The sequence below is a fragment of the Chiloscyllium punctatum genome, chromosome 48 (genome assembly GCF_047496795.1).
Source record: "Chiloscyllium punctatum isolate Juve2018m chromosome 48, sChiPun1.3, whole genome shotgun sequence".
Taxonomy (NCBI): domain Eukaryota; kingdom Metazoa; phylum Chordata; class Chondrichthyes; order Orectolobiformes; family Hemiscylliidae; genus Chiloscyllium; species Chiloscyllium punctatum.
Genome location: NC_092786.1, coordinates 38,685,716 through 38,699,811, shown reverse-complemented (window position 1 = coordinate 38,699,811; position 14,096 = coordinate 38,685,716). Strand labels below are relative to the sequence as shown.

Below are 14,096 nucleotides of genomic sequence, written 5' to 3'. Positions count from 1 at the left end.
AGAAAGAGACCATTTGGCCCATCAATCAGACCCACTAAAGAGCATCTGCCCTATCCGGGTAACTCTATTTAGCATAGCCAATCCACCTAGCCTGCACATCCCTGGACACTACAGGGCAATCTACCATAGCTAATCCACCTGACCTCCACATCTGTTAACTCTGGGGGGAAATTGGAGCACCAGGCAGAAACCAATACAAACATGGGGACAATTATGCAGACTCCACACAGACATCTTTTCAAGGCTGGGATCGAACCAGGTTCCCTGACTGTGCTAACCACTGAGACATTATGCCTCCTCTAAATGATATACAGTTGGACGGGAGTTGCTCTTGAAGTCCTCAATACCGAAATCTCATGGCATCAGGTCAAACGTGAACAAGAATATATCCCCTGCTGATTACTACTTGCCATGCCTCCTACTTGATGAATCAGTGCTCACTCCTCCACTTTGAACACTAGTTAAATGAAGCACAAATGCATTCTGGGTAGGGGAATTCAATGTGGCTTGAAGGCTCCACTATTAAAATATAGAATACACAACAATACAGAACAAAAATGGGCCCTTCAGCCAACAATGTTGTGCTGAACATTACACCAAATTAAACCAATCCTTTCTGTCTGCCCCTGGTCCACATCACTCCATCCCTTGCACATTCATGTGTTTATCTAAAAGTCCCATAAACCCCCCCCACCATCGTATCTGCTTCCACCACTACCCCTGGCAATGTGTTCCAGACTCCTACCACTCTCTGTGCAAAAAGACTTGTCCCTCACATTTTCAATCTTTGCACTGCAAGCTGTTTAAAAAAGCACCTCACCAGCACTTCCCCTAGAGTAGCTAGGAGTGTGCAATTAATTCTGGCTTGGCCCACATTGCTCATATGCCATGAAAGATTAGAAAATAAAATAATGATGGTTTGCATTTTCTCCCACAAGCAAAATTTCTGCACTGGCTCATATTTTGAAACTTTTTAATAACCATTTTGGTGCTTTGCCCATTTTCACGAAAAGGTAATAAAGTGAGAATTAAGAGTACAGGTAGTTCTTCTATAACGTTACGGTTGCATTCTTGGTTCAACCCTGTGTTACAGAAAAATTGCACTTTAGAAACAGCATTTAAAGTGTTACAATGTAACAAGTTTTAAAGTTTGCACTTTAAAAAGCGACCCCAATTTGTCAACCGGGTTACAGCAAATACTTGTTAACAAAACGCTTATTTTTGCAGAATGACCAATAGTATGAAGCTCCAGAATTTACATTGTTGCCCTTCATAACATAGCTGCAATTAGATTCACACTAAACCTAGGTTAGAAGGGCTCTGCATGAACAATTTCACTGACTTCTTTGTTTGCAATGCTGCCCAATGAGGAACTGGAAAACACAAACAGTTTCTTGTTTGCCCTCACTTCAGATTAAATGTCATGATATCCAATTGTAAAATGAATTGGTCTAAGTCATCAATCATTGAACTGAACTCAAGTGAATGCAGAAAAAAAATCCTTCTGTGGTTTGTTCAATATCTGAAATTTGACCCAAATTTTACAACATTCTATGAAACCTGAAATTTAGAATGCAAATCTTGTGGTGCAATTTCATTAAAATTCTTTCACTCAGTCTTAGTAACAAGTTAAAATAGTTTTTAATACCTTTACTGTAAGTTATTTTTGAAAGAATACCGCAGCTTTAAACAATTGATTTGCTTAATGTAGAGAAATAATAATGCAATGCATTCAGACTCACCTGTGCCCATTTCATTGCCTATAGTGGGCATGACCTCAATATCCACACCAGCTGGACAGCCATTCTCCAATTCCCTTTCAATTTTACTAACTGTCTTTGCAAGTGAGAAACTGGAAAGATCCTCTGGAACTGCAACATCATCAGCAACGTGTTTAGAGCTAAAGTTTAAAAAAAAAGTTTTAGCTGTCAATTTCCAATCACCAGCTCACAATAAGAGTTGCTGTTCTGGGACTGATATATTTAAAACATGGCAACTGGGTTGGGGGGGGGGGGGGGGGGGGGGAAGGAGGTGGGGGAGATTTTACATGCCAGGAGTGGTGAAGATGGGAGATACATAAGAATTCTTGAAATTGCTGCAGGAGAAGACCATGTTTTTCACCTTAAACCTGCTCCACCTTTCACTTTCCTGTCTCTTTCTCGTAACACTCAGCTTCCCTGTAAATCAAAAAGCTATCAGTCTTGGCCTTGAGGGATCAACTGGTAGAAAATGGGAAATCTGAAATTCTCAAACTCTCCACAGCATGTGAAGATCTTTTCTGGTGCCCTACTGAAATTCAGCCGGATAAACATGGCTTCCAGTCTGGTGGAGAATACCCCAGTGAGGGCCATTGAACCAAATAAATCTAATCCCCAATCATGCAAGAAATCCCTGATCCTGCGAGGATCACTTGAAAGTGGGAGAACAGTACAAGGCAGAATGATCACTGGCCCCACACAGAATGCCGTGAATACAGTCATAGATCTGTACAGCATGGAAACAGACCCTCTGGTCTGCCTCATCCATACCAACCAGATATCCGAAATTAATCTAGTTCCATTTGTTAGCATTTGGCCCATATCGCTCCAAAACTTTCCTCTTCATATACCCATCCACGTGCATTTTAAATGTTGTAATTGCACCTGCCTCCACCACTTCCTCTGGCAGCTTATTCCATACATGCACCACTCTCTGCATGAAAAAGTCACCCCTTAGGTCACTTTTAAATCTTTCCCCTCTCACCCTAAACTTAGGCCCTCTAGCTTTGGACTCCCCCACCCTGGAGAAAAGACCTTGGCTTTTCACCCTATCCATACCCCTATCCATTTTATAAAGCTCTATAAGGTCACCCTTCAGATTCCAATGCTCCAGGGAAAATAGCTCCAGCCTATTCAGCCTCTCCCTACAGCTTAAACCTGGCAACATACTTGTAAATCTTTTCTGAACCATTTCAAGTTTCTCAACATCCTTCCGATAGCAGGGAGACGAGAACTGCATTCAGTATTCCAAAAGCGGCCTAAGGTCCTGTACGGCCACAACATCACCTCCCAACTCCTATATTCAATGCACTGACCAATAAAGTCAAGCATGCAAAATGCCTTCTTCGCTATCCTTGCTTTCAATCCATTGCAGCTGCAAAATCCAGCCAACCGCACAGTTAAATTGTAATGCAAATTAATTCCAAGGTTATCAGTCTCATTAGCATATTTTAAATGCCAACCTGCATCCTGGAAATGGATTAGCTGCCCACACCATGCCTCTCTCAGTAAAATACAGACATCAGTCAGTTGCACCACTTTCTTGGTGACTCCTTTCCATTTATCCTGAACCTTCACATCCTTCCATGTTAAAGGTTTGTCTCGAACTTTCCAGAATATAACTGATTAAGGAAAAATCAAATCCAAAAGAAATGCTCACCTTGACATAATGTTACATGTTTAGCAAATACTGCACCACAGATTTTGGACTTAATTACTAAAATAAGTATAAGCTTGTACAGAACAGAACGTATAGTGCTCAGCATCAAATTGTAACATATTGTGCTCAAATTTATGGAGTGAAAACAAATGTACACCAGAAGTATTTGTATTTATTTCAAAATATCATAATCTCAGTAAAACATTTAGCTTCTCATAAGAATGTAAAAAATTGGAATAGAGGAGGCCATTCAGCTCAAACCTTCCCTGTTATTCAAAAAGATCATGGCTGATCTGCCCTAAGTCTCAATTTCCCTGTCATGCCAGGTCATCCTGACCTCAACTGCCCAATATTTCAAAATCAATGTTTCCTCTCTGTATACTTAGTGATCTAGCCTCCACAACTCTCAAGGGTAGAGAATTCCAGAAATTTATTACCCTCTAAGAGAGAGGTTGCCTTAGCATCTCTGTTTTAAAGTGTCTATTTATTCTGTAACTATGACCATTAGTTTGAGACTTCCCCACTGGCAGAGACATGTTGTCAACATCTACCCTGTTAAACCTCCTCAGAATCTTGTATACTTCAATAAGATCACCATTCATTCTTCTAAACTAATGAATAAAGGCCAAACCTATTTAGCTATTCTTAGTATCAGCCTACTGAATCACTTTTGAAATCCCTGTCATGCCAGTCCCTCTTTCTTAAATACAGGGTCCAAAATTATACACACTACTTCAGGTACAGCCTCGCCAAAACCCCGTACAGTTGTAACAAGACAACCCTATTTTAAAATCCAATCTCTTAGCCAAAATTCCACTTGCCTTCCTAATTACTTGCTAGACCTGCGTCCTAACTTTGTGTGCTTTATGAACAAGCACACCCAGATCCCTAATCCTACACTTTTTTGAAGACTATCTATATTCATAACAATCTACCTTTTGATTCTTTCTACCAAAGTGCATGACCTCACTCTTTCTTACATCAAACTCAATCTGCCAAGTTTGCGCCCATTTACTCAATCCTTCTTTATCCCATTATTTCCTTTTCAAAACTTCCGTGTCTATTATTGTACAGTCAGCAAATTTGTATGGATAACGCTCTGTCTCCCCCTCAAGTCATTAATAAAGATAGCAAATGACACTTCACTAAATATGTGTCTAAACTGAAAAAAAGCCATTAATCCCAACTTTGTCTTCTGTGTGTTAGAGAATCTTCAATCCAGGCTAATACATTAGCCTGGATTGAAGATTGGTTCAAGCGATCAGATCTTGGTGTTTGTCTGCGTTTAGTCATATCAGTTTGCCAAATGCCTTAACCCCTCATGTTATAAAATCTTTCGTCCCAACTGCACCTTATTTATCTCATATCTTTGGGATGTTTAGTGTCCTCCATCATAGAGACCAATGAAAAATATCAGTTTAAATTATCTGCTATTTCCATGTTCCCAATTATCAATTTCTGAGTTTCACCCTCCAAGTGTTCCACTTTACCGCACCTAATCTCTTTTCGTACACCTTCAGAAACACTTGTATTTGTTTTTGCTGATTAACTTTCATATGAAATTTTCTTTCTCTTTATATGCTCCTGGTTCCTAAACATAATCCCAATCCTCTTGCCTATCCACCAGTTCTCAACACATTGTATACCACAGGTTTCAATTCGATACTCTCCTTGACCATCTTTGTTCTCAAGCATGTGGATGTGTTTTTGACAAATTAACCTAAATGTCATTTGATATTTCCATTTAGGTCTCCAAAACTCTTTTACATGAAAGACTGACTTTACAAGAGCTGCATATATTGACTAACAGCAGTGAGATAATGATCAACAAAATATCTTTTGAGATGCAGACAGCAATTTGGAATTCAGTCAAAAGAGTATTATTACAATATACATCAATCTATTAATCCTGTCTTTGAATCGGTCAGGCATTGTAAACTATGGTCCCTGGATCATACGTAGTTCTTAAATATTTTCATTCACTCATAACCCCATTTTTTTTCCAGTCCTCTCTGTCCGTTGCTTTTCCTGTTTCATCGCAGGTTTTCCTCCGATTAAATACTCAGTAGCCAGGAGACATTATTTGTATTGGTATTAAGTAAATAGAAGGTAAAATCTGTTAAATATGCATTGGATTATATTCACACCACTAGCATCAATTTCACAGGACCAAGGTGGCACTTATTGCTGCTTTCCCATTGATGGATTTAAAATTATCCATCAACAAAGGAGCAGAGCTTTCCAAATCTCTAGTTGGCCTGAAGCAAAACAAGGAATGCCAGATAAAAACAGTACTCTGTACAGACCGTATTCCTTAAGGCTTTCCAAATTACTAATTTAAAGGTAAGATGCGCTAAGTTAATCTTTACCTGTTTTTCTGCAAAATTTTGATTCTCAACAATTCTCAAACTACCATCCTGATCACACTGGCCATGCTCTCTTTCACCTGACTGGAACTATGCAAGAGTGTCGCAATGAAGGCCATATATTTAATTTTCGCAGCCCTGCATAGCCATTGTTTCGTATCTTTCCCAGCAAATAAGGCCTAGTCTGCGGGAGGTGGTGGGAAGGTGGAGCAACAGCAGCAGCACGGAGAGAGTTTCAAGCTCACTGAGCTCGGGGAGTGTAGCCTAGTCGTACATTGTCACTGCAAAAAATACTGGAGTAATGTCACAGGGAAGCCGTGACTGATTGGCTGGTAGGAAATCTGCAGTAAGTTTGAACAAGAGCACAGTCGAGAAATATTAGAAATTATTAACTCATAAATTTATAATGATAAGGTTTTCCACATAAGGCTGTTGCAGAAAATATAGAGGCATGGGATTGAGGGTGATTTAGCATTTTGGATCAGAAATTGTCTAGCTGAAAGAAGACAGAGGGTGGTGGTTAATGGGAAATATTCATCCTGGAGTTCAGTTACTAGTGGTGTACCGCAAGGCTCTGTTTTGGGGCCACTCCTGTTTGTCATTTTTATAAGTGACCTGGATGCTTGCGTAGAAGGATGGAGTTAAAAATCACACAACACCAGGTTATAGTCCAACAGGTTTATTTGGAAGCAATAGCTTTTGGAGCACTGCTCCTTATCAGGTGGTTGTGGAGTATAAGATCGTAGGACACAGAATTTATACCAGAAGTTTACAGTGTGATGCAACTGAAATTATATATTGAAAAAGACCTGGATTGTTTGTTAAATCTCTCATCTTTTAGAATGGGCATGTTAGTTTCAGTTCTTTTGTATGTAAATTCCAGAACTTTCTTAAAAGTCACATTCTCAAGTGAACTATAAGAAAAAGTGCCATGTCGTCCCAGATAACAGCATTGAAAGTGTGAGGTGCCCTGTGTGAGACTGTCTGTGCCACAATGGTTAGACTGATTCTAATCTAAAAGAGATTTACAGAATCTTACAAAATCTGCGGCCTTTGAGCAAAATAAAATGCAATTCTGCAAGTACAAATTCATCACAAACTTGCGTGTGTGCGCATGGCGGGACAGGGGTGAGGGGGTGGTGGGGGCAGTGTCTGTGAGAGAGTGTGTGTGTGTATGAGTGAGAGTGTAAACGAGTATAGGTCTGTGAGAGACTGCATGTGAGAGTGTATGAGACAGAGTTCATATATGAGAGAGGGTCTGCATTCAGTGTATGGATCTGCAAGAGTGTGTGTGTGTCTGCAAGACAGTGTGTGTGTGTGTGTGTGTGTGTCTGCAAGAGAGAGTGTGTGTGTGTATGTATATAGTGCAGTGGGGTCACCTGTAGAGTTACACAAACTCAAGGTCCCAGTTGAGACCATCTCCTCGGTACCGAAGGATGGGTTAGTAAATTTGCAGATGACACTAATGTTGGTGGAGTTGTGGATTTGGAGTGGGAAGAGGAGGAGGAGGATCCAGATGTTGTGGTCCACGTTGGGCAAACAACACAGGCAAGGCTAGGAAGGAGGACCTGTTTGGGCATTGTCAAGCACAAGGAATGAAATTGAGGAACATGTCCTCAAGGGTTATAATCTCCAGATTACTAACCGAGCTACATGCAAATTGACTTAGGGACAAGAAAGTTCGGGAAGGAAACACGTGTCTAAGGGAGTTATTTGGGAAAAAGGGGTTCCATTTCATGGAGCATTGGCATCAGTTTTGGAACAGGAGGGTTCTGTACTGCTGGGATGGTCTCCACCTGAACCGATGTTGAACCAGTGTTCTAGTGAAAAGGATGATTAGGGTGGTCACCCAGTCTTTAAACTAGTGAGTTGGGGGAAGGGAAGGGGAACATGGCAGGAAGTGTGATGGCAAATAAACAGGTAAGCAGCAGGTTGGCATGTGTGCAGGAGGGCTTAACTGCAAGGCAGACTGTGAAACAAGTAAAAAGGATGAATAACTCAGGAGATATTATTAGAGATGTTGGATATCATGAGAGTATAAAAACTAGCATAATGGCACTTTACCTGAATGCTTATAGCATTCGTGACAAAGTCAATGAGCTAACAGCAGAAATCATCATGAATGAATATTATTCAGGAGCCATTAGAGACATGGTTAAAGGATGGTCACAATTGGGAGTTAAATATCCGGGCTATCAGACTACTCGGATGGACAGACAGTAAGGTAATGGAGGTGGCATAGCCCCACTATTCAAGGATGACATCAGGGCGGTGCTGAGAGATGATATAGGTTGTATGGAGAATAAGGTTGAATCCACTTGGGTGGAAACCAGAAATTCTAAGAAGAAAAGGTCATTGATAGGCGTAGATTATAGGCCACCAAATAACAACATCACAATGGGGTGGGCAATAAACAAAGAAATAACTAATGCCTGTAAAAATGGTATGGCAATTATCATGGGGGATTTTAATTTACATGTCGATTGGTCGAACAAGCTTGGTCATGGTAGCCTTGAGGAATTGTTCATAGAGTGTATCCATGATAGCTTTCTTAAACAGTATGTAATGGAACTGATGAGGGAGCAAGCCATTCTAGATCTGGTCCTGTGCAGTGAGACAGGAATAATTAATTACCTTTTAGTTAGGGATCCTCTTGGCAGGAGCGATCACAATATAGTTGAATTTTGAATACAGATGGAGAGTGTGAAGATAAAATCCAATATCAGGGTCCTGTGCTTAAATAAAGGAGGCTACAATAGAATGAGGGAGGACTTGACTAAAGTAGACTGGAAACAAAGATTTTATGGTGGAACAGTTGAGCAGTGGAAGACTTTCAAAGCAATTTTTCAAAGTGCTTAGCAAAAGGGTATTCCAGTGAAAAGGAAGGACTGTAAGAAAAAGGATAAGCTGCCATGGGCTGTCTAAGGAAATAAGCAAGCTATCAAATTGAAACAGAAGGCATACGAAGTGGTCAGGATCAGCAGGAACTGGAAGATTGGGAAAGCTTTAAAGGTCAACAGAAAGCCACAAAAAGAGCTATAAAGAAAAGTAAGATAGAACATGAGAAAAAAACTAGCACAGAATATAAAGACAGACAGCAAAAGTTTCTATAAATATATAAAATGAAAAAGAGTAAACACTGGTCTTTTAGAAGGGACATTTAGTTGTGGGATATGATGAAATGGCCAAGGCATTGTATAGATATTTTGTGTCGGTCTTCACAGTGGAGGACACTAATAACTTGCCAGTAATTGACAAAGAGATGAAGGTAGGTGAGGATCTGGAAACAACCATTATTAGAACAGAGGTAGTGTTGGGCAAGATAATGGAGCTAAGAATAGAAAAGTCTCCTGGCCCTGATGGAATGCATCCCAGGGTACTAAAAGAGATGGTGGGAGAAATAGCAAGTGCACTTGCGGTAATTTTCCAAAATTCACTGGAATCTGGGACAGTTCCAGCAGATTGGAAAACAGAAATGTGAGGCCACTGCTTAAAATGGGTGGTAGACAAAAGATGGAGAATTATAGACTGGTTGGCTTAACTTCTGTGATGGGTAAGATGATTGAGTCTATTATCAAGGAAGAAATAGCAAGGCATCTGGACAGCAATTGTCATCTGGGTAAGATATAGCATGGGTTCATGAAAGGCGGGTCATGCTTAACTAATCTTTTGGAATTCTATGAAGGCATTACAAGCATGGTTGACAATGGGGACTCAATGGATGTGGTGTACCTAAATTTCCCAAAAGGTCTTTGGCAAGGCACCCCACATGTGGCTGCTGCATAGGATAAAAATGCATGGCATTATGGATAAAATATTACCATGGGTAGAGGCTTGGTTGACCAACAGGAAGCAAAGAGTGGGAGTAAATGAGTGCTATTCTGGTCGGCAATTAGTAACTAATAGCATGCCTCAGGGATTAGTGTTGAGACTGCAATTATTCACAACTTATACAGATGATTTGGAGTTGCGGATCACGTGTAGTGTGTCAAAGTTTGCAGATGACACTAAGATGATTGGCAGAGTAAAGTGTGCAGAGGACTGTGAAACTTTGCAGAGGAACATAGATACTTTTAGTGAGTCGGCAAAGGTCTGGCAGGTAGGATACCAAATTAATAAATGTGAAGTCATACATTTTAGTAGGAGTTACATTAAAAAGGACTATTACTTGAATGGTGAAAAGGTGCAGCATGCTGCTGTGCAGAGGGACCTAGGTGTTCTTGTGCATGAATCATAGAAGGTTGGTCTGCAGGTACAACAGATAATTAGGAAGGCAAATGGAATTTTGTCCATCATTGCTAAATGAATTGAGTTTAAAAACAGGGAGGTTATGTTGTAGCTGTATAGGGTGCTGGTGAGGCCACACCTCAAGTACTGCATGCCATTTTGGTCTCCTTACTCAAGAAAGGATGTACTGGCACTGGAGGGGATGCAGAGGAGGTTCACAAGGTTTATCCTGGATTGGAGGGGTCGGCTTATGAGGAGAGACTGAGTTGTCTGCGATTATATCCATTGGAATTTAGAAGAATGAGGTGGGATCTTATTGAAACATATTTTGAAGGGAATAGATAAGATAAACTTCGAGAGGTTGTTTCCATTGATAGAACTAGGACAAGAGGGCATAGCCACAAAATTAGAGGGAGCAGATTTAGGACTGAATTGAGAAGGAACTTATCCACCCAGAGGGTTGTGAATCTATGGAACTCCCTTCCCAGTGAAGTCGTTGACACTACCTCAGTACATGTTTTTAAAGCTTAGCTTTTTTTTGGACAAAATAGGAATTAAGGGTTATAGTGAGACAGTTTGTAAGTGGAGCTCAGGCCACAAAAAGATCATCCATGGTCTTACTGAATGGCAAAGCAGGCTTAAAGGGCCAGATGGCCTACTCCTGCTCCTAGTTGTTATGTTCTTAATAAATGGGACTGGGAGTTCACAGGAATTGACGATCAAATCTGTGCCCTTTTGCTGTAGTTGATCATGTATGTCACAGTACCTTTAAAATGATCTATTATTTCCAGGGTAAAAGTGATCAAATGAGCAGGTCCCCTGCAAATAAATTGATTTTTTAACTTCTATATCTAGAATAGAATTGTCACAAAATTTCAAATTTAAAGCTCTCCCCACAAAAGGTTTTATATTTTATTGCACAGAATTAACTTAATTTTAATTAAACTTTACATGAAGTAGTATATAGGATGAATGCAGAATATAATATCCAATCACGATATCAATATCATGCACACTATAAAATAAAGGTGCGCTATTAAGCGCAAAAAGTAGCTATTTCCATAATTTTGCATTGAAACTCAAAGCAGGCATGATTTAAGAACAAACCTCAAATTACTTTAAAACTGGAATGTTGTACAACTGGAAGGCATGGAAACAAATGTAATAGGAGAAAGTGAGGACTGCAGATGCTGGAGTTCAGAGTCCAGAGTGTGGTGCTGGAAAAGGACAGCAGGTCAGTCAGCATCCGAGGAGCAGGAGAATCGAAGTTTCGGGCATAAGCCCTTCATTCCTGATGTAGGCTTATGCCCGAAATGTCGATTCTCCCACTTATACAGTCATACAGCACGGAAACAGATCCTTCAGTCCAACTAGTCTATGCCAAACATAAGCTCTAACTAAACTAGTCTCATGTGCCTGCTCCTGGCCCATATCTCTCCAAACCTTTCCTATTCATGTACTTATCCAAATGTCTTTTAAATGTTGTAATTATCCACCACTTCCTCAGAAGGTTCATTCCACACGCGAACCACCCTCTGTATAAAAAAATTTGTCCCTCATGTCTTTTTTAAATCTTTCTCCTCTCACCTTAAAAATGTGTCCCTTAGCACACTATCATAAAATGTTAGGCTGTAGATTTAAATTAATAATTTCATCCCTAATGAAGTCTGGCTTCAATCAGTTATCAGCAGAGAAAAAGGGAGTCAGACAGAAATGGTCCCCTCCTACTGTTGCATATTCCTTACAGAATGAGTATATATTACTGATTATAATTTTTGGGAAAAAAGTTTGATCCAGACATGGTCAAAGAGATGGGCATAACGAAGAAAGAATAGCTACTTTAAAAAAAGAACTGAGAAGGGTAATTGTTCAGAAAACATAATTAGAAAATCACATCAGTGCACATTAATCAAGATTAGTCACTGCCAGGCATTCTACATCAATATGACAACCTGTATTGTGCATCAAAAAAAATCAGACAATAGGAAACAGTGAATTACCCTGATAGGTTATGCAAGGTATCACTATCACTTATTATTTAACTTGTAGCAATCACCTCTCTCTCTCAAACCAGTAACAAAGTACAGTATAATACCAATCCTTCAGAAAAACCTACACAGGATAAATTAAGTTGTGTTAATATTTCTTAAAAAAAAGGAAGATTTCCTTTTGAATAGTGGTCATTAAACCCAACAATTTGAAGCTGCTTCTTCCCTTTCCATCGTGAACTCCGGCTCAAACACAGACAGCGCTAAACAATATGGAAGTGAAATAAAAATAACGTCTGTAGCACCACTGCATTATAAAATGTGCTTAATGTTTTGATATTTAATGCAATGCACAAATTGCATTTTGTTTGAGGGTTTTTAAAGTACTCAACATTAAACTGGACAGATGGTACAGAAATAGTGAAAACTTTACCTTGTCAATTTCTTTCCCTTATTAGCTGAATTTGGTCTGCTTCGTTGTGTGCTTTTCAGTCCAACTTTATTTTTGTTCTGAATGATGTAAAGAAAATATAACTACAATTATTTTCACTAAATGACTCATAATTCAAGGTGCAAGATTGAAATGTATAAAATTGGGCAGCAGGGCATAGATAGGATAAACAGGAAGATATTTTTCCTCTTCATGGAAGGATCAATGACCAGGGACTTAGATTTAAGATAAGGGGTAAATGGTTTAGAGGGGATGAGAGGAAAAATATTTTAACCCAGTGGGTGGTGGGAATTCAGAACTCACTGCCTGTAAGGATGGTATAAGAAGAAATCTTCATACCATTTCAGGAGTACTTAGATGTGCACTTGCGATGCCAAGGCATACAGGCTATGGTCTTATGGAAAATGGGATTGGAATAGTTGGGTCCTTGTTCCTTTTATTTGCTATTTTCATTTTACCCAATAAGAATAAATTATTTCAATGCTTTCATAAAAAAGCACATTTTGATAGTTACAAACATGGCAAGATTTTGCTAATTTTGTTTGTGAAATTTAAAGTTACTCCGTCCGCTTTTTCTGTCAGTCCTCCTTTCCCAATATTATGCAACAAGATTTGCTCCTTTATAACACCTTGACCTTGTTACCATTTTGACCTCATCAGCATCCAACAACATGACTGGTGTCTGCCTGATTCGGACATATATTAAACTTGTTTCACTTGTCTGCTGCAGGATTTCCAATCTTAGTAAAGGTAATGGAAGTTTGCCTCAAATTTAGGGGCTTTAAAATCTCAGGTTTACATAACTTTGACTGAAATAAAACCAATTATATAAATTAATCAATCAACAATGCACACCATTCTGAAAAGCGCAAGAAGTCCGTCAGCAAGGCAAGCCATGCTAACTTCTAAAATAAATTCTTGACAAAAAGGTGCAAAGCTGAAGGTTTCTTGGTACCTTAAAAATGGATCTTCCAGGGTAAAACAGTTTAGAAACTGAACAATTCAGTCGTCTCAGAAATCAAAGAGCTGAATTTTCTTATTTTCAGTTAAAGTGTTTTTCAAGTGAGATTCATGAAACCCAATCCACCATGGTTCACAAACTCCTGCTCTTCGCCCTATTAATTGTGGAATCAGGCTCTCTGGAACCTTTCTTGAGCAATGATGTGGTTGTGGAGGCAAATGTGCCCACCACTGCTGGGACGTTTCACCATTCATGCTGCTGGTGCCATGTTTAAAGCCCAGCTGCAGACCATTTCAAATGCTGTAAGCCAGGAACTGCCTCTCACAATTTGGTGCTCAGCTCTCATCAGTCAGGGACCAGAAAGCAAAGCTTGCTCCCCACATGGTGGACAAAGACCTGGAGGTTGTAGTGGTTAGGCAGGCAGTCCTTTATCCTGTTGACTGCCAGATCTAGTTATCCGGAATAGATAGCAACCTGGGACAATGCTGTATCCAAGGTTAAAAGGAATGCCCAGCAGTACAGGAAGAACTTAAATGATCTGCTGTGCTTCGCAGGTCCCACCATTTTCTCTGCCATTTAGATTAGATTGCCTACAGTGTGGAAACAGGCCATTTGGCCCAACAAGTCCACGCCGGCCCTCCGAAAAGTAACCCATCAAGATCAATTTCCCTCCGACTAATGCATCG

The 14,096-nt window shown here is 39.8% G+C and overlaps 1 protein-coding gene across 4 annotated transcripts in view; it reads right to left on the bottom strand.

Annotated features, from left to right (window-relative positions):
- Positions 1–14,096, bottom strand: part of tex9 (testis expressed 9) — a 66,603-nt gene that overhangs the window by 38,126 nt on the left and 14,381 nt on the right. For all 4 annotated transcript variants that reach the window (XM_072564993.1, XM_072564991.1, XM_072564992.1 and 1 more), the window contains 2 exons: positions 12,432–12,508; positions 1,743–1,900 (listed from right to left, as the gene is read on the bottom strand). In XM_072564993.1, the coding sequence (XP_072421094.1) occupies positions 1,743–1,900; positions 12,432–12,508 (235 nt within the window). The remainder of the gene's footprint in view (positions 1–1,742; positions 1,901–12,431; positions 12,509–14,096) is intronic.